The sequence below is a fragment of the Cervus elaphus genome, chromosome 7 (genome assembly GCF_910594005.1).
Source record: "Cervus elaphus chromosome 7, mCerEla1.1, whole genome shotgun sequence".
In the NCBI taxonomy this organism is placed as follows: Eukaryota; Metazoa; Chordata; class Mammalia; order Artiodactyla; family Cervidae; genus Cervus; species Cervus elaphus.
The window spans coordinates 12,394,026-12,415,459 of NC_057821.1; the positions used below are offsets into that span (position 1 = coordinate 12,394,026).

General features: G+C 41.9%; 1 protein-coding gene across 2 annotated transcripts in view; it reads left to right on the top strand.

Moving 5' to 3' along the window:
- The first annotated feature begins 91 nt into the window (after positions 1-91).
- The window catches only part of TBC1D22B (TBC1 domain family member 22B), a 67,080-nt gene continuing 45,737 nt past the window's right edge, over positions 92-21,434 (top strand). The window contains exons 1-2 of one of the 2 annotated variants that reach the window (XM_043907339.1): positions 92-295; positions 13,071-13,127. In XM_043907339.1, the coding sequence (XP_043763274.1) occupies positions 240-295; positions 13,071-13,127 (113 nt within the window). In that variant the 5' untranslated portion in view covers positions 92-239. The remainder of the gene's footprint in view (positions 296-13,070; positions 13,128-21,434) is intronic. The other variant, XM_043907340.1, reaches the window with a different exon arrangement.

Genomic DNA, 21,434 nt, shown 5'->3' on the forward strand with positions numbered 1-21,434 from the left:
CAGCGGCCTGCAGGATTCTGGCTCCCGATTGGTCCGTCTCCCACAGCCTGCGCAGCCCACCAATGGCAGCGGCGGTGGGTTGGGGGGTGCCCACATCCAAGATGGCGCCCCCGGGAGCTGGGAGCGGGTGACCGGCAGCGGGGAAGCGGCCTGAGCTGGCCCTGCGATTGCGGGGTCCTGGGGGCATTTCGCTGGGTAACCCCCTGGCCCGCCTACAAGGCCTTCCCCGGGCCGGAGCAATGGCCGCCGAGAATAGCAAGCAGTTTTGGAAGAGGAGCGCCAAGCTGCCGGGGAGGTGAGCCCAGGACCCTGAGAGGAAGAGGAGATTGGACCAAACCCTCCTAAATCCTAAGCCCTAAATTCCGCGGGCCTGGGGCGCCAGCGATCCAAGAATGCTGGTTTGGAGAACCTGGGCGTGGGGCGGGGGAGAGCTGGGACTGCCTAGTGGCGGCTGGACGGCTGTCAGGCAAAGGAGTGGGCGGCGAGCTTTGGAGATGGTTGGGTGTGGGAGCAGACCCGGGTCCGGGGGCGTGGGGCTCTTGAGGGGCTTCCCTCTGCCGGGAGGTGGCCGGAGTTCGCGCATAGGGGACAGTGGAGTTGGGTGAGTAATCAGTGTTGGTTCTGGGTTTGGAAGGCTATCCTCAGAGGTGCTTCTCACTTTAAACAGAACTCCTTCTTGAGGGGGCGGGGGTCTTCACCACGCACAGGTGGTTGTTTGCACGAGGATGGCCCCTTCACTTGCTCCCCCACTTCTGCACGTACGACTTTTTCTTCTGGACTCCTAGAAAGGTTCTGGTGGGAGCTTGAGACCGTCTGCGGGGGTGTGAGGGGGTGGACACAAAAAGTGAGGAAAATTCTTCAACTCGACCTCACTTAAGATATCTTGAGTTGGTCCTTTCCCATTAGGAATTATTACAGGGTAACTTAGAATCGAGATGATTTCTTTAGCATTTTCTAAGGATTTGTCATACCCCAGTGGCCTCTTCTCCTCTGCCTGGTAATGTAATGTACTTCTTGTGCAAATGCATTAAATTCTTTCATTCTAGAGTTGTTTAGCTGGAGAACAGATTATTTCTAAAATAATCTCCTGTCCCGTCCCACCCTTTTTTGGTATACGTTGAGACTGTTAACAATTGTCCATTCATCAGTCTACTGTTGGTTTATAGTTTCAATTTGTTTGGGGGTAGTGCTGAGAAGTAAAAGGAGGAGTGTATGTTTCAGTCTTAAATTTAAGATTTTGGCCAGGCACAGTCTGTTTGATAATGAAATTCATAATTGATTGTACCCCATGTGCTACCCTTCCTAGCTGATTGATAAAGGGATAATCCTTTAAACCTGTAGCTTTTTTGGTTTATCAATAGCAAGAGAGAAATCAGGGTCAGTGGTGGCTATATAGTGGACTTATTTATTGATAGGATCCTGTTAGACAGTCGGGGATCAGTTTTTCTTAATATAGTAAAAAATAGGGTAAGGGAATTCAGAAATAACTTCAGATTGAAATATGGAATAACAGTGCTAATGCTAAAGACTTCTATGTTTTTAGATAGGCACCACTTCCTGCCTACTGATTCCTTTTCCTTCCTGGTCTAGGGAGCTCTCCAGTCTGGCTAACTGCTGTTCTCCGGGGTTTTCCATGGTGAGATCATTAAATTTTGACATCAAAAGTGATCATCAGAATCTATGGGAAAACTGTTAAATCAGGAAGCAGTATTTGAGGTGTGGGACATGGCATAGTCTTTTTGTGCCTACCAACTGCTGGTTGTTACTAACAGTGTTTATTTTCTATATTTCCTCTTTTGGATTGTAGAAGCAGTCATCTTTTTTGCAGAGCACTATTTTTTGTGAGATAGGAAGAGGAATCTTTTCAGTTTCTTCAAGTTTGTGGCTTCCTTTTTCATTTTGAAGAGGAATATGAAAGGATAGAGGAGAGAACATTTGAATTCTGAAAGCTTTGGATTATTATTGGAGTGTTATCTGTGTGAGCAAGGACAGTGAATCTCTTTAAGCCTCAGTTTCCTTATCTGTGAAAAGAGGATATAAATACTTTTTTCAGGAGTCCGGTGTGGATTGAATTAAACATCTTATTTGTAAAGAACCTAAAACAATGTTTATTTATATTTAGCACATTATAGTTGCTCAATAAATACTAGCTATTAATACTTCTGTTATTATTAGAGAAAGTATACATTTAAAATGTTTCTCTGATCCTTATTCCAGTAAGAGGTATTTATGTTCATTGTTTATCTTAAGACATTAAAATGTTGCCATGATTCATAATGGTTTTTAGTACCTTGCTTGTTGAAGAGAAATATTGCTCAACTATGTGTTTAGCAAGGAAGCCTTAGGAGCCCTTGGTTATGGGAGAAAATAAAAAAGTGCTTTGATGTAAGGAAAGTATTAGTACATTTTCTCAAGAATAGAACTTTTGCATTTGTACTCTCTCGGTCATAGTGAAGAAAAACTTTGTCTGGGTGGAGCAGTGACACAGATAACTGTCTCGGTCCATGGCAACTTAGAAGCGGGGCTAGCTTCCTCTTTGCAAATTGAAAGGTAAAAATCCAAAATGATAGCAGATGACTTCCAGTTTCTTTGATCATGATCCATCAACCTTAATTACAGCAAATAGGAATTTTATGTAGTAAAATAGCCTCAAGTTCAAAACGAATTAAACATCCTTTAGTGAAATAACAGCTTTATTGAGATAATTCACATATCATAAAACTTTACCCTTTTGAAGTATATAATTTGGTGGTATTTAGTATATTCATCTAGAGTATAAATGGTTTTGTGCAGCCATCAACACTAATTTCAGAGTATTTTCATCACCCCGAAATGAAACCTCATATCCATTAGTAGTCACTCCTCCTCCCCCACCCCCCCCACTCCCTCTGGCCCTTGGCAACCACTGATCTTTTGGTTTATATGGATTTACCTATTCTGAACATTTTGCATAGATGGAATAATGTAGTAAGAGGCCTTTTGTGACTGGTTTCTTTTAGGTGTAGTGTTTTCAAGGCTCATTCTTGTTGTGGCATGTATCAGAATTTCATTCCTTTCACGGCTGAATAACATTCCTTGTATGTATGCACCTCGCTTTGTTTATCCATTCGTTGGGTGATGGACGTTAGAGCTGTTTCCACTTTTGGGCTCTTATGAATAAAACTGTGAAATCCATGTGCAGGTTTTTTTGTGTGAAAGTATGTTTTCCATTCCTTTGACTATATGTAGAAGTGGAATTGCTTCATATAGTCATTTGATGGAATTAAGCATCTTTATAAGTGCTCTCAGTTATTCATAAGAGCCCCGTGTGCTTAATATATCAAATGGTCCTTGTGTGGATGCCTAGGAAGGCAGGAGGCAGTATGTACCATGTGGTTAAAAATACAGGCTCTGGAAACTTGAAACTAGTAGATAAATAAGTTCTGGAGACTTAATGGACAGCATAGTGATTATAGTCAACAACACTGTATTATAATCTTCAAAGTTGCTAGGAGACTAGCTCTTAATTGTTCTTACCACAAAGAAGAAATGTTCATTATGTGACATGATAGAAGTGTTAGCCAGTGCGACAGTAGTAATCATATTGCAGTAGAGCTGTCCCTCAGTGTCTGGGAGGGAATTGGTTCCAGGACCCCCTTGGATACCAAGATCTGCAGATGTTCAAGTCCTTTATATGAGGTGCATATCTATGGGTTTTGCATCCATCCACAAATTCAACCAACTGTGGACCAAACTTCAGAGAGAGACTGTAAGTGTACCGAACCAACAGAATGTACATCTTAAACTTACACAAGATTATGTGTCAATTATATCTCCAAAAAGGGAGAAAACATGGGAAAGAATGCAAGCTCTGGAACCTGACTGCCTGGTTTCAAATCTCAGCTCTGCCGCTTTCTGTGTGACCTTGGGCAAATTACTTAACCTCTTGGTGCCTTAGTTTCCTCCTGTAAAATGAGGGCAGAGTGAGTACCTTATAAGGCCGTTATGAGAATTAAATGAGGTAATGCATAGAAAGTGCATAGAAGGTACTCAATAACATAAGCCATTATGAAAATGCTAGTTGTGATTACAGTAGCTTCTATTTTTATTTGTTTCTCCTCCTCGCTCTAGTTTCAGAAACTTGAATTGAAGAACTTTGATCAGTGGCACGTCTGGAGGCCCCCAGCGAGTCCTGGGTGGAAAAAATACTGCCTGTTGTTAATTAGGCAGAGGGTTTATGGGAGCACAAAAGAGCCTAATGCAGGGTCACTGTGACTGCCAGAGGTTCATTATGAGGGGTATGATTTTGAGCAGTGCTTCTCAAACTTTAATGAGTCACCTGGAGGGGCTTGTTAAAACATAGATTGCCAGGCCCCACTTCTGAATTTCTAATTCCGTCCATCTGAGGTGGAGCACCAGAAGTTGAGTTTCTGAGAAGTTCCCAGAGGGTACCACTCCTGCTAATCTGGGAGCTGCACTTTGAGAACCACTGAGAAAAGAGCCTTGAATTAGATTGAAAGAAACCTGATTTCTGATGCTGGATGCTTTTCCTCAGTGGATATTGAACAGTTTTTTTTGTTTTTGGCCACACCTTGTGGCCTGTGGGATCTTAGTTCCCGGATCAGGGATCAAACTTGTGCCCTCTGCAGTGGAAGCATGGTGTCTTAACCACTGGACTGCCAGGGAAGTCCCTGGATACTGAACAATTAATGCATCTCTGTTTTGCTCTCTAATAGCATCTCTCACGTAACGCATCCAAGCAGAACTTTTGATTTCCACATCTGCCCACTCCTGCAAATCTACTCTGTCCAGTCTCACGTAAGTGGTCCAGCCATTCACCAAGTCCCTCGGACCAAAAATCCTAATGTCTTTCATTCTCTTTCTCTTCCTGCTACATCCCGTTCATTAGCAGGTTCTGTGTTGGCTTGTCAGAATATATCCTGAATATGAGCAGTTCTCATCACTTCTACTCCCTACTCCCAGGATCAAACTGAGTCCTCTCTTGCCTGGACCACTGCTGTACCTTCCTCATTGGTCTCCCTGCTGTGAGTGGGGGCTTCCCTTGTGGCTCAGCTGGTAAAGAATCTGCCTGCCATGCGGGAGACCTGGGTTCGATCCCTGGGTTGGGCTGTGAGTGGAGTCGGTGCCCCTAACCCCCATTGTTTAAATCAGCTGTAGTTAAGAGTCTGCTGCAGTTAGTACACGGATAGGCCATGAGGTCTTCGACTGGGGTAATAGCAATAAAGGACAAGTTTGGGACTTGGTAAATCCTTGGACTTGGGGAGTGAGGGAGAAAGAGGGGCTGAAGGGATGTACCCTCAGGTTTCTGGCTTAGGTGGTCAGGTAAGATAGTGGTGTCCTATCTTCAGAAAAAGTCACAGTTTAGGACAACATGCTAACTACTCCAGGTTCAATTTCCTTATCTATGAAATGAAGTCTGGATTAAGTGAGCTCTGAGGCTCTTACTGGTTCTGAAGTTGAATGTTAAACTTGCCAGTTCCAACTCATGTCACTGAATGTTTCTCTTCTGCTCTGTCAGTCACAGAGGCATGATTGATAGGTAAGAATAGCTTAGGGGTGGGCAGGGAGCACTGAAGGTAGGTTTTTCTATCTTATGCTTTTGAAAGTGGTGAATTTCTGGCCCCACCGCACGTTTGAGTGTCACGAAATTATAGAATGTTATCATTCAACCCTGAAAGCACTGCTGATGAGGAAACCGAGGCCAGAGAGGGAAAGTAGCCCCAAATCACACTGCAAATTTCTTGACTCCTGGTCCACGCTCTGTTGCTGTCTCCCCCTTCCCTCAGTCTCTGCTAAGATGGTAAATAACCCTCTGTCCAAGCACCTCATCTGGTTCAAGGGTATGGACGCTTCCAGTGAAAATGTGAATGAGACTTGGAATAGAAGAGACAAATGTGAGCCAAACCATGGCTAATTCCCCACAGTCTCACCCCCAATCCTTCTAGGAAGGGCTTCTCCCTCTTTTTAAGCAAAAGTGGGCTTCCCAGGTGGTGCTAGTGGTAAAGAACCTGCCTGCCAATGCAGGAGACATGAGAGATGGGTGCTCAACCCCTGGGTCAGAAGATCGCCCGGAGGAGGGCATGGCAACCGACTACAGTATTCTTGCCTGGAGAATCCCATGGACAGAGGAGCCTGGTAGGCCATGGTCCACAGGGTCGCAAAGAGTCAGACACAACTGAAATGACTTAGCACATATGCACGTTTATCATTAAAGTCAAGGAGCTCTTTGAATATTCAGTGACACTGAGCAGTGTCTGACCCCTTGAATTACTTAGGAGCCCGTAGATTTTTAACTGAAACCTTCTCTGTCATTTGGTCGTTTTTCATAACATTAAAGAATCTGATAGTAGACTCAGTGTAATGGTCCCAGCCTGTCTGAGCAGGTACATTACAACCTATTCTTAGCTTGGAAATGCTTTACTGATTAAGTCAGTGACTAGGAGATGCTAAATTACCACCGCAGCAGCGTGGATCCCCAGTTCTGGAAGACTTCCATCGAGTGAGCGTGTGACCCTGCGTTGACTGCCAGCGTGTTTGGCTTCAAAGTGAATAGCTCTGTTCCCCTGTTTGCTTTAGCTCCTCTGACAGTGCTGAACAAACACCTGTTGATCTTTTTTCCTATCAGGCTTTTTGCACTGTTCCAACTACGGCAGCCAGCTATGCCAACACGTTCTGCAGTGTTGGTTTATTGAGGGGAACGATGGAGGTTGACCAAGACTTCTGCTTCATTTTTTCCTTTCTTGTGGCGCAGCCCGTGGCCTTCTTTTCTCTGTATGTGCACTTTGGTTTCTCTGAGATACAGTGTGACTGCCTCTTCATTTTGAGGCGTAGCTAGACAGGAGTCCGCTTAAACAGAGGCCGGGGTTCTCCATCGTCCCAGGCTTGGCTCACTGAGTTTTGTTAAGTCATGCTCTGCCAGGTGGTGAGGGGACCACAGCAAAAGACATGGCCCCACCGCTGCTGTGTGGAATCTGAAAGTACTTGGCAGCTCAGCTTCCCCCTGGAGAGGATGCTCAGTGTTATTGTCTTTCTGGTTTTTCCACTTAAGCATATGTTACTTTTGTAATCAGAAAAACTGAGAAGTGGAGCTGGGTGAAAACACACTGTTGAGTGAGAAAAGCAAGACGTAGACCGATATGTACAGTGTGCAGTCTTTCATGTAAAAGTTTTAAACATAAAAAAACATACTGCATGTTTGTGGATACATGAATATATGTAAAAGTATAAAGACAGACGGGAAGGATTTTGTATCCACTTCAGGATAGTGGTTATCTCTTGGGTAGGCAGGGGAACGGGGCTGGGGACTGCACCTGGAACTTCAGAAGTCTCTTTAACACTTTATTAAAAAAAAGAAAAAGAAATGTGACAGGCGTTAATTATTTGTTAAGTCAGAGTGATGGGTTCGTGGGTGTTTGTTATATCTTTCTCTATACTTTTCTTTGTTTTTGAAAATGTGAATTAAATGCCTTTTACTCTTGTGGTAAAGCAAATGTTTTTTAAATGTGTGTTGGAGAAATCAGCCAGCCAGCCATGAAATTAAGTAAGATTTAAAGTAGCATTTATGATTTAGCATCCAAGTAAGTCGTAAATATGGTGTGATGCCATTTATATGAAGTTTTTAAAACATGCAAAACAATATTCTATATTGTTTCAGGTTACATGCATGGAAAATATAAAAACAAAAATGAGGATGAAAAATGCCAGACTCCATGGTTTCCTGAGAAGAGTTGTGCTGGGGTTTTGACTCCATAATATCTTATTTCTTATGTAGGTGTTGAGCACCTACCTGGGTATACTTTATATTATGCTCTAAATCTAGTTTACTTAAAAAATAGTTTATTCTTTAAAAGCAGTATAAGCCTTAATTTCTGTGTTTTAGGGAATCGGTGAAGGCATGCATGGGTTAGTGGATGCTGGGGATAGGTTCAGAGAAGGTCTCATGGGGCAGAGGGTGTAGAATTTGAAGGACTGTTTCAGGATGGATAAGATTTTTAAAGTGAAACGGGGAGAAGAGCCCAGCTTCGTGTTTGAGGTTAGGGTGTGTGGAGACCAACCTACTCTAGAGTTGAGTTTGGGTCTAGTAGAAGAGTATTGTACAGGTTGATAGGTGAATTATACATGCCCGGAAATTGAGCACCTTAATCACCAGGCTCTTTCAGTTTGTCTTCATTTAGTCATCTGGGCTTCTCTTCCTTTTCTAACTTCTTGCCTCTCGTTTTTGAGATTCAATAAACTGATAAATTATCCAGAGTGTCCCAGGTACAGACACATTATGGTTTAGTTCAGGAATATGTTAATTAAAATGTTAACAGATACATTATGGTTTTAGTTCAGAAATAAGTTCAATTTAGGCTGTGATACCTTTGCTGATAAAGTCTGTCATTTATCTTGGCCTTTCTGGCTATGCCAGCACTCTGGGCTGACATCTTTAAAAATTAGTCTACAGTGATGTTAAGGTCCTTTTCCTGGGTGATTATTGATGGCCTTTAGCGCCTAAACCTGCACCATTAGGATTGCTTTTCTTTCTGCTGTGTTACTGGCAGGTGGTAACACTGTTTCATGGAGAGAATCTAAGGAGTCTGTCTTATTCTGCTACTCAGTCACCCAACCCAACTTTCCCAGTAACATCTTCCTGCAGAGTTTATTCTCTGATCTTTTTATTTTGCTAACATAGAAGCTTATGGACTTAGAGAGTTCAAGTGTACTCATCTTAAGAGTATTTGCAGATGCTGAATACAAATCAGTTGCCCTTTGGGTTTTCTAGTTTGTTTGTGCTGTTTGTTTTATCTGAGCTTTCTCTCTGTCAGCCAAACTTTCCTGTATTCTTTAATCCTTCTTTTCTCTCTTCTTTTCCTTTGCCTGGGAAACTGTAAACACATTCAAGTAGCATTGTTTGTATTTCTGTAATAGTACATGTGGTGGTTTGTTTACAAATTACTTAACAACCTTCCGAGATGTTCAGAAATCTTACTACTAAAAAGGTCAGGGCCCTAGTCATAGCTAAAGATTTATACAAGAATATTCCCTTTGGAATCAACGTGAAATCAATGTGAAAATGATCAGATTGACTCCATTTTTATTTAAACGCAACTTTAGGATCACATCTTTATGTCAAAGTAGGTACTTGGTAAACCTACTTGTTCTGTTTTCTAAATGTTAGTAAAGAATAAATTACAAAAATCGGGGGAGGGAGAAAACCAACATTTCTTAAGCACTGAGTGTATGCCAGCATTTACCTCATCACCAGCTATTATTGCTTAACTACCTGTAGGAATTGTGCTGAAGGACTTTTTACACATTATCTCATTTAAACTTCCCAGTGCTCTTAAGATTGCTTAATTTATTTCTTTTTTTTTCCATTTATTTTTTTTTGTTGGAGGTTCATTACTTTACAATATTGTAGTGGTTTTTGCCATACATTGACATGAATCAACCATGGATTTACATGTGTTCCCCATCCCGATCCCCTCTCCCCTTAATTTATTTCTTAGAAAGGTGATCATGTATACAATACTAATTGAGAAAGGTATAAAAAGGTTTGCAGTGAAAACGTACTCTCTGCCACAGGACCCTCCAATCATCAGTTCTACCTCCATACCACTGCTTCTGATGTCTTATGTGTTCTTTCAGATGTATACTGTAAATACATAAACATAATCATATGTAAGTATGTGGATATATTTTATTTTAAAGATTTTTACACAAAATGGAGTTATTACTTTGCATATAATTCTGCATCTTTTTTTCAGTGAGTGTTTCATGTCAGTGGGTGTAGAATTGCCTCATTCTTTTCTTTTTTTTTTTTTTTTTTTTTTTGCTGCACTGGGTCTTGGTTGTGGCATGTGGAATCTAGTTCCCTGAGCAGGGATCGAAGCCAGGCCCCCTGCATGACCAATGCAGAGTTTCAGCCACTGGACCACCAGGGAAGTCCCGCCTCATTCTTTTTAACAGATGTACTGTAGTTGATTTTACCAGTCCCATTGATAATAGTCCCTTTTCTTTTAATAGATAAGTTCAACCCATATATATTTATTGGAGGGACTGATATATTTGGTTTTAGTTCTATTTTTAATATTTTCTTTTAAAAAACTTTCATTATCAGGACTGTACTTGCTTTGGGAGGTGGGTGTATTCTGGTGTAGGTTCTGATGATTTGAAAGAGTTATCTTGTTATTCTAGTGATTGTGTGTAAGTTTATACCATGTTTCTTCAGACAGTGTCTGTTGACTCCCTACCATGAGTAATGATGAAATTAGTACTATTTCCTGCCTCCTTCCCACCTGCTTTTAGTTGATTACAGTTATTTTTCTTAGTTTTATATCTTTAAACATACCTGTATATTAGGGCATCAGAGAATGAGATGGCTGGATGGCATCACCAGTGCAGTGGACATGAACTTGGGCAAACTTCAGGAGATGATGAAGGACAAGGAGGCCTGGCATGTTGCAGTCCATGGGGTCACAAAGACTCAAACATGACTGGGAGACTCAGCAACAACAACATACCTATATATTGCTTGAACTACCAGTTATAAGTATCTTTTGAGCCTTGTCAGTAAAAGATGAGGAAATCAGTCTACTTATTTCAGTCCACTTTTCCTCCATCCCACTCTAACCTTTGCCAATTACATTATTTTTGCCTTCTCTTCTGCAACCAGAAAGCCTCAAATTTAAGGCTCAGTCTTTACAGTTTTAAAAATTTACGCCCTGATTGACTCTTGCCTGCACTGGGTCTTGGTTCTACGTGGGGGCCACTGTTCAGCTGTGGTGCAGGGGCTTCTTTTGTTGCAGAGTCCAGCTTCTGGGTGGGCAGGCGGGCTCCAGGAGCTGCAGCGTGTGTGCTCAGTAGTTGGGATTCTCCGGCTCTAGAGCTTGGGCTCTGTGGTTGTGGCAGACGGGCTTAGTTGCGCCGGGGCGTGTGGAAGCATGTGGAGTCTCTTCAGAACAGGGATCAAACCTGTGTCCCCTACATTGGCAGGCGGATTCTTGTCCACCAACAGCCTTTTGCCATGCCATAGTTTCTCCATTTATTATGTTATTAATTGAAGTTTTTCCTCTAGTAGTTTCTTCAGGAAGGAGTCAAGGAAACCAGATTCCCTGAGTTCTTAGATGCTGAAGCATGCTTTTCTGTTGCCTGTGTACTTGAAACAACAGTTCGGCTTAGTATACAATTATTTCAGGTCACTCTGTTTTTGTTGTTTTTTTTTAAACTGTGAACTACTGTAGAAAAGTACATGAAACAATTGTGTGGTATGGTAACTTGATAAGCTTGATAAATAGTCAGAAAGTGAACGCCCCGGAAGCCCCCATGTCTGTTTTCTATCACACCTCCTTCCTTCCCCACCAAGAGATAACCACATCCTTTTATGTTAACCACTCCGTGCTTCCTTTATTGTGTTACTAGTATGGATGATCCCTAAGGGATAGAAATCATTTTTGCCAGTTTGTGAAATATGTATAAGTAGAATCATACAGTATTTACTCTTTTATTCTTTGCTTGTTTTTTTTGTTCAACTTGACATTTGTAAGATCCATTCACATTACTTGCAACCTTACTCCATTTATTTACATTGCTATAAAGTGTTTTATTACATGAACACACGGAAGTTTATTTCACTGTTCATAGACAGTTGGGTTATTTCTAGCTTGGAGCTAAAAGGATCCATAATGCTATCAGTTCAGTTCAGTCACTCAGTTGTGTCCAACTCTGTGACCCCATGAACTGCAGCACGCCAGCACTCCCTTCCATCACCAACTCCCGGAGTTTACTCAAACTCACGCCCACTGAGTCGGTAATGCCATCCAACCATCTCATCCTCTGCCGTCCCCTTCTCCTCCCACCTTCAATCTTTCTCAGCATCAGGGTCTTTTCAAATGAGTCAGCTCTTTGCATCAGGTGGCCAAAGTATTGGATTTAGCTTCAACATCAAAGTTTCAGCTTCAACATCAGTCCTTCCAATGAATATTCAGGACTGATTTCCTTTAGGATGGACTGGTTGGATCTCCTTGCAGTCCGAGGGACTCTCAAGAGTTCTCCAACACCACAGTTCAAAAGCATCAATTCTTCGGTGCTCTGCTTTCTTTATAGTCCAACTCTCACATCCATACATGACTACAGGAAAGACCATAGCCTTGGCTAGATGGACCTTTGTTGGCAAAGTAATGTCTCTGCTTTTTAATATGCTGTCTAGGTTTGTCATAGCTTTTCTTCCAAGGAGGAAGCATCTTTTAATTTCATGGCTGCAGTCACCATCTGCAGTGATTTTGGAGCCCGAAAAAATACAGTCTCTCACTGTTTCCATGGTTTCCCCATCTATTTGCCATGAAGTGATGGGACTGGATGCTGTGATCTTAGTTTTCTGAATGTTGGGTTTTAAGCCAGTTTCTTCACTCTCCTCTTTCAGTTTCATCAAGAGGCTCTTTAGTTCTTCATTTTCTGCCATGAGGGTGGTGTCATCTGCATGTCTGAGATTATGAACACTTTTATATGTGTTTCCTGATACACATATCTTTGTCTCTCTAAAGACATATATATATATATATGTCTTTGGTCTTAGGGGATGCATATTTTGATCTTCCTCAGTTAGCCAGACTTTTTCTAAGTAGTTCTATCAGTTTACACCCCTGCCAGCGGCTGTGAGAACCCCTGGGTTGCTCCTCCCTTGATTTGTGGTGTGCTTCACTGTCGTGTGGTCCACGTGGTCCTTTGAGGTAGGCGATATTCCAGCTTTACAGATAAGAAAGCTTGTTCAAAGTGGTCAGGTAGTTTAGTGAAAGTTTATAGTGGATGCCGCAACCTGCATTTGAACTGTATTCTCTCCAACTGTAAGCCTTCCCATGCTGCCTTTATGGATAGAACTTCCTGATAATTGCATAGGGGGCTGAGACCTCACCAGGGAAGATGAATTCTTTTTTTTAAAGAGCAGGTTGCCGTCCTTCGGCTTGGGCATAGTTGTTCTTGGAGGTAACCTGTTTCTCAGAGTCCCTTCCAGTGTTGTGATGCAGGTGGTACTCACCCAACATATCTACCTTCCTGACAACTTGTGTCTTCCTTTTTTCTCTCGCTTTTAGCATCCAGCCCGTGTATGGAGCACAGCACCCTCCTCTGGACCCTCGGCTCACCAAAAAGTAAGTCAAGATATTTTTCCTCTCGTGCATGGACTTCTTCTAAAACCCGTGGAACCCTCCCTTACCTTGTAGAAGTGACAGTTTCCGCTTCGACCTTTTCTAGCTTCTCCTCTGTTCTGTTTTGGCTCAGAAGATGAACAGTCTTCTTACCTCTAAGCAGTCTGTCACTAAGTGGAAAATTAAGTTACATCAGAGATCTTTTTCTTATGTTGGAAGTTGGTTTATATAGGGTTTGTCTCTATTCCGTGAGAACGTCTTTATTTGGTAAATATTGTCCTAAAATTGGCTGATTGATGATCTTCTGGCTTCTGGAGACCATGCTTCTGTATATATATATATATATAGATAGATAGACAGATAGATACACCTCCCTTCTTCCTTACTTACTGTCTGAGAACCAGGGCAAATAGAACTTAACTATGGAGCTGGCATTCTCCAGGTCCTTTTTCTCTTTGACACACTCAAGGAAACCCAGCCAGACAGTGGAGTTAAAAGCTCCCTAGAGGCTATTTCTCCTAGTAAAATTCTAATAAATTATTTTCAAACACAGAAGAGCCATAGTTAAATCCCACATGTGTGGGTGTGTATTCATACCCCCAATTATCACTTTATCACACCTTTCTCCCATAGGCCATCGTTCGGTCACAATAAGTTTAAATGATGGGTCATCTTCTCACATGCTCTAAGAACTTTGGCCTCTCTCTTTTTGCAGGTTTAATCTTAGAGTCTTACCTCTAGGAAAGCTGTCATTCATAATGAAAGCTGAATGATTTAAGACGTACAGGAGACCTAGATTTTCATCCTTCCGGGGCCTGTGTCATCATAGCCACCCTTTCTTCCTTCATAGTCAGTGGGGAAGTAAAGAGAGTGCACATTAAAGTATTTTGAATACCTAGAAAAATACCTTACAAATATGCATTATCAATATTTAATATTCTTTTAATAACTTAGCTGAATGTGTGGTGAACTTTTCTCTAATTCCACCAACCCATTCTTTTTTCAATTTGGCCAATATGTAGAAGGTACAGTCGATGGGCAGGGAGGCCCAGCGTGCTGCGATTCACGGGGTCACAAAGAGTCGGACACGACTGAGCGACTGAACTGAACTGAACTGAACAGTCTTCTGAAATACTGTGAAGCATGACTGCTGTTCATTTCTGTAAAATGCAGTTTCGTTTTGTTTTTTTAATCAGGTATCGCCAGTGTAAGCTTTCTGAGGGCTGGGACTTTGTTTTGTTCACCAATGTGCCTTAACACCCAGACAAGCAGAAAAGAAAATTCAGTAAATGTTACTATAAAACATTTATTGCCCTTATTTTAGGTCCTAAGGTACTAAGTAAATATTTATGGAAAGAAGGAATGAAATCCCTCCATTTACTTAGATAGTAGGTTTTTCTTTAACATTTCTTAGTATGTATCTTGTATTAGATCTTCTCAAGGGGATACATGTTTTCTGTGCTATTTGCGTGATATTTCCATTAAGCATGATGAGTTCTATTTCCCGGTTTTACTCACAGTGGACCGTTTGGTTTGTTGGCCAGTGGGGCAGGCACTGTTAATTACCTACCCAGCCGCCTTCCTGGCCCCTGCTTCTTCCTTGCTCAAGACCATAGTTTCATTCAGCTCTTGAACAGGCAACAGTGTACTTAGAGTAGGCATCTGGGTTAGTTTAAGCCTTTTATAATAATTCCTTGGTATTACCAGTGACTAATCTGTGATGGGCTCATCTCGTTGGTTCTGGCCAGTGAGCTATAAAAGAAAGTCTCCTGAAGGAGGGTTTTTAGCAGGATTTTCTTTTCCAGTCAGTGAGAGATCATTTTGTGAAGAAAGCCACATTCTGCCTCCACTCACATTGCCTGCTTTTGCATGTGTTAATGTGAAAATAAGGTGCCAAAAACTGTTAACAGTTAACTTGTAACCTGAGGGAAAGACAGGAGAATTGTAGAGACACCAGCTCAGTACCCTGACATCACGGTCTTTATAATTTAAGTGTCAGGGTTGAGTATTCTGTTCCTTTTAGCCAATTCTGTTCACTGCCAGGATTTGTCCATGTTTGTAAGGCAGTGGGATGTACTATCCTATTTTATGTTTGGTTCAGAGTCACCATACCTTGCCTGCACCTGTCATCCGCTGAGTTTTCCTTGAAATCTGTATTTAGGATGGGTCTTAAAATATCACCATATCCCAAACTGCAAAGGCAAACTTTATACACTCTTGTTTTGCACCTGTTAACAATATAAAACCATGAATGTTTCCACTGGTCATTCAGCAGAATTGCATTCATGCGACCAGTAGAAGTAGTTATTTAGCTCTGTAATTTGGGAGGAATATAATTGTCACCAAATAAATTGCATCCCCTATTTTTTGTGTGTGTGCACATGGTGGTTTGGTATTAGCACTCTACAGTAAGAGATAACATGTGGGTCTGCGCTGGACCATTTTACAATTCCAGATTGTTACTATAAAACATTTATTGCGCTTATTTTAGTACCTTTGTTGAGACATTTTTATTACTTTCTCTGATACATGATTATCATTCCACTTTAGACCATTAATTACTGAGTGGTTAATCCTCATCACAGCAGAAGCCTTTACGTTGGATCTTCAATCATCTAAACTGCACAAGCACAACCAGTCATTCCCCGTCTGTGTGTATTGACTTCCATTTGCCAAATTATTGCCATTAGTGGTAATACTGCCTGCAATAATTTTTATTGCTCAGATAAAACTAGTCTTACCGCAGAGTGGCCCCATTGGCTACCTGATGGTATGACAGGCTTCTAAATTTATTGTTTTCTGAATTGATATCCTAGTTCTGAGTTATAATTCTAGTTCATGCAAAGCCCCTCTAGTTATTGATATAACTGGATTTACTGAATTCCCCACTTGCTTACATCCCTTACCAGTGTCAAATAAATCTGTCATATTTCTACTAAGTGAACAGCCATATCAGTAAAAACAGTATAGTATTAATCCAATTACAGAGTTATTGATCTTTTGTTTCTTAACCCCTATAACCTGTAGACACTCTCCTCCAAAATATCCTTTGGTTTGTGTTACCATTTAACAAGTTATTAATCATCAAACAACTGAGTTTCTCTTAATGGGTCATTCATTATGTGTTTGTGAGTTTTTAGTGTCACCTGTACTTCTTGAATCTCTTTTTCTGCATCACTTACTAACTCCATGATCTTGGGCAAATTACTCAACCTCTCTGACCCTTAGATTCCTTAGCCATGAAGTAGAAATAATAAGGCTTACCTCAAAAAGTTGTTGTGAGGATTAAATGAGGTATCTTTGAAAGTGCTTTTTAAACCATAATGTGGCATACAGCTGGAAGGAGGTGTTTTTACGAGGCCAGTTTGGTTGTAACTTTGGTGTAGTTCTGTTTAAATAATTTTGGTTAAACTTGAAGCCACACTGTGGCATTATTGTGCCTTGGGTTAGTTATTGGTTAAGTTGGGACCATATTAAAATGAGGCAGCCTGTATGCCAGAGGCACTCCAAGCTCGAATCACCTGGATTCGCTTCTTACTGTGACTGCTGGGGTCAAGGGGAAGAGAGACATTTCTCCTCCGAGGACCCCATCCCCAGACGTGGCTTCTTCCCGTTCCGGCTACCAACGCACACAGCCTGTTTCATGTAGAGAGCAGAGCCTCCCTACAGAGAGTTCGGGCTGTCAGCCGTGGACACGTGGGAATTATGGCTGTGGTGTAATGTGCTCAGTTTGCCTGGTAACTCCTCTTCCCAGGCTGCAGATCCTAGTCGTCCTCAACTTGATTCATCTTTTTAACCAGTTCTTCCAGGCCTAGAAAGTATAGGCAGGCTCTACAGTCAGGTAGACCTGGATTTGGGCCCAGACTTTGCTGCCTGCTCATGACCTCAGGAAGCCTCAGTTTCCTCATCTGTCTATAGGAATAATAATAATAGTACCTCCATAGGCTTATGAATGAGCCTTAGTAAGAAAAATGGCTGTGTATAAATGGTAGTACAGAGCCTGGCATCTAGTGAACAGCCAATAGTGTTAACCACCGTGTATATAAGGGCTTCCGCGGTGGCTCAGTGGTAAAGAATCTGCCTGCCACACGGGTTTGATCCCTGGGTCACGAAGATCCCCTGGAGAAGGGAATGGCAGCCCACTCCAGTATCCTTGCCTGGGAAATCCCATGGACAGAGGAGCCTGGCAGGCCCATGTGTCCATGGGGTCGCAAAAGAGTTGGGTACAACAGCGGAACCATGTATGTATGAAGTTACGTTATTCCCTGTGGAGAACAACATTAATAAACTTAGAAAAGCTTTGAAGCTTTTAAATCTGCCCATCACTGTTGCAGGTCTGTAGCTCTTTCTGCTTCCTCTGAGAGGTATCTCGTCACTGTCACGCTCCTCTTTTTTTGTTTGTTTTTGGCTGTGCCGCGTGACTTGCAGGATGTTACTTCCCTGACCAGGAGTGAGCCTGAGCCCCTGTAGTGGAAGCACAGCGTCCTAGCCCCTGGACCACCAAGGAATTCCCTCCTCTTTCATTCTTGAGAGCGGTTCTTACAACCTTATTCTGTCCTCAGACTCCTTCCCCTATAGGTGATGCCAACCCCCTCCTCCACGAAGGTCTCTTTCCTAAGGACAGAGCTGACTTCTTTAACTGGCTGATGACTGAGTTTGGGCTCTTGTGAGGTAGGTGTCTCTAATTTCTCGCAGACTGTAAATGGGCAGCTTGGACTCTCTCGTGTCTTCTCACCACAGGGAAAGGCAGCCTCTCCTTCCTCCCTCCTCTCCTCTCCACTGTGTTGGAATGTTTCCTTCCAATGTCTACTTGCAAAGTGTTCATCTGAGTAATTCCAGTTCTTTTTTTTTTAATTCCAATTCTTATTCTAGTTCACTTATTTTGAACCTTCATCTGCTTCAAATGTATAATGAAAAACTCTAAATGCATAAAAAGATTAAAGGAAAAAGATAACAAACACTCATGTACCCACCACTCAGCTAATTTACCTTCTTCACTTGTGTACAAACCTCAGCATCTGTCAGAACCCGACGCTCAGCATGACCCACCTCTTGGTACAGTGTTTTAATCCTTTCCAGGGTGCGCCTATTGCTTCATCCAGTGTTGGACTAGCAGTATCCAGTCCATTCTTTGACTTGATCTAAAATTCAGCTTGATTTTGAGCCTCTTGATTCATGGTTTATTTAAAGAATTCTTTCTGGCCCATGCAGAGTGGCTTTTGGGATCTCAGTTCCCTAACAGAGATTGGACCCGGGCCCACGGCAGTGAACGCGCCAAGTCCTAACCACTGGACCGCCAGGGAATTCCCTAAATAATTCTTTTTTTTTTTTTTTTTTTAAGATTGTATTTACCAAAAGCATTTTGTATTGGGGTGTAGTCAGTTAACAATGCTGTGATAGTTTCAGGTGAACAGTGAAGGGACTCAGCCATACAGCCCTAAAGAATCCTTAAGACTTCAAGAGGGTATTTAGGAAACATCAACCAAGAGGAAAACAAATAACAGCCTTGCCTTCCCAAGCACTTGATATCACTCTGTTGGATTCAGCATGCACAGTCTTGAGGTTCACATGGTCTCCAAGGAGGAAAACAACATCCTCCTGTGCTTTTTTCCATTCTTTTTTGATGGCAGCTCTTTCTGACACATCTGCCTGTTTGTTCTTGACAGCGGACCCTCTGAGGTGACTACTGCAGGCTGTGGATCTGGGTCCCTCTTCACAGAGGAGAAGCCGTCACAGTGACGAGTCCAGAATGTACAGCCTCAGCGGGTCTACAGAGGAGTAATTTACCTCTGGCTCCTGGGTGGATTTCGGATGAGCAGATTTTTGTGCTGCGTTGCCTCAGTTTTATTTTTTTTTCCAGTAGGTTTAGAAGTACTCTTTCTTTGGGGATTGACGAGAGCCAACAAAACAACCTTTTCCAGTGATTAATAAAAATAATATGCTCATTGTAGAAAACATGAATAATTCAGAGAAGGTATAGAAATTAAGTGTCACCTATCATTCCGCAGCCCAGAGATAAGCAGTGTTAACATTTCTGGTCGTTTTCTTCCTGGTCTTTTTTGTGCACATACTTTTTAAGAAATATAGAGATCATAAAAAATACATAATTTTGGTTCAATTTTCACTTTATTGAGATCACTTTCTAGTGTTATTAAATAGCCTTCACAATGTGATTTTCAGTGGCATCTGGTGGCTGAACCATAGTATATTTCATCATTTGTAATTTCTAGATGTTTATGTTTGCAGTTTTTAACCAAAGTACATAATACCATTATAAACTTCAGATCACCTTTGTTTGACTCTGATTCTTTTTTTTTCCCTCATACTTTCAACTTTTTATTTTGTATTGGAGTATAGCCGATAAACAATGCTGAGATAGTTTCAGGTGAGCAGCAGAGGGACTCAGCCATACATATACATGTAACCATCCTCCCCCAAACCCCCCTCCCATCCAGGCTGACGCGTTAACACTGAGCAGATTCCATGTGCTACACAACAGGTCCTTGTCTGATTATTTTCTTATGGTCAGAGATGATGAGTCATTTTAAGGCTTATGGTAGGTGTATTGCTAGATTGTTTTCCGAAAGGTGGTACGACATACGCCCCCACCTGTGCTGTTAGAGAGCTGGTCTCACTACACCTGGGTCAGCACCGAGAGGATACGTCTTTGAATCTTTGCTAATTTAGTGGGTGGAAAATGGTTTCTCGTTTCCATCACGTTTGAACTGTTACATTGTGTAATCTCATGTTATCTCTTGCATCTTGTGTGATATGTTTTCCTTTACTTTGTGCGAGGTCAGTGTTTGAAAATATGCCTGTCATATCTTACTCCTTTTTTGGTGTTAATAATAGGGTCATTCCAATGAGCTGTGTGAGTTAACAGTCTGTCTTTATCAATGCTAACAACAGTTATCTTTCAGAATGACTGTTGGACATATCTTGGGAGGTGTCATAGGTATTAGACCAGCCTCCTCTACCTAAAGGGAAGAATATCTCTTGGAAATGGGGCACTTCAGGTCTTCTGGCAGAGCCTGGTTTTTAGACTAGAGTTGCCCTGCCTTGCCGAGGGAAATAGTGAGGCATTTTAATGATGTTGCTTTCCAGTCCTCAGGTGTAAATTTACAGGAGGCTGTATTCTTTGATTCCCTCCTTGGGGTATGAGGGATGCTAGATAAGACTGAATTATAGAAACATTCCAACCACGTAGTCCCCTGGAACCAGAATAAGGGCCACCAGACCTTAAGGGATTCACAGAAAGAAGAAAACTTCAGGGGGACTTCCCTGGCGGTTCAGTGGTCAAGACTCCATGCTTCACTGCAGGGGGCGTGGGTTCAGTCCCTGGTTGGGAAACTAAGATCCTGCATGCCGCATGGCACAGCCAAAAAAAAAAAAAGAGGAAATTCCAGGAAAGTTGGAATGGTCTTCCTGACCCTTAGGACTAGGCTGTCTTTCCTCAACAAGTTAATTGAGTATTTCCCAAACTCAAGTCATGTACCATCTTCACGACTTTTTTGCAATATTTTATACTATTGTTTATTAAATGCACTTGAAAAAATAAACTTATGTACTCAATTAGATTTACTTTTAAAATCAATCTTATTAGTTCTGTAAGTGGAAAACCAGTGTCATTTGCCCAAAATAGAAAATAACCTTAGAGATACAGTGAAACACGAAACAGTCTTATTAATTAAATTCTAAGCCAGATCCTGTTGCTTACAAAATGTTGAACCTGAGGCTGCCCTCACTTTGTTAAAAAATAGTCCTAAAGACAGAGTGGTGTCAAACTCAGATCCCTCCCCAAGGGCAGCAGGACTTTAACAGAATAAAAAGAACCACTTGTTCATTTTGAAACTCAATGTTTAATAATAATACATGTGGGCTACCTAAAATCATCTCCTGTTCTACCAGGAGATGTCCTGCTCTAGAAAATATTTTAGGGTATGTTGCCGTAACAGATTAACTCTGAAATCTCAGTGGGTTGACACAACAGATGCTTGTTTCTCACTCATGCTTCCAGACCAAGGGAGGGTAAAGTGGGTGTGGAAGGTAGGCTCTGCTCCACATAGTCACTCTGTCATCCAGGCCAAAAGAGGTGCCACCACCTGGAGCCTCGCCAGTTATCACAGCAGAAGAAGGCTTACAGAGAACTCACACGTAGGACTTCCCTGATGGTTCACTGGTTAGGACTCTGTACTTCCATTGCAGGAGGCACAGGTTCGATCCCTGGCAGGGGAAGTTCTGCATGCCCATTGTGTGGCAAAAAAAAAAAAAGAGGGAGAACTCACACCTGTTCTTTACACTTTGGCTCAG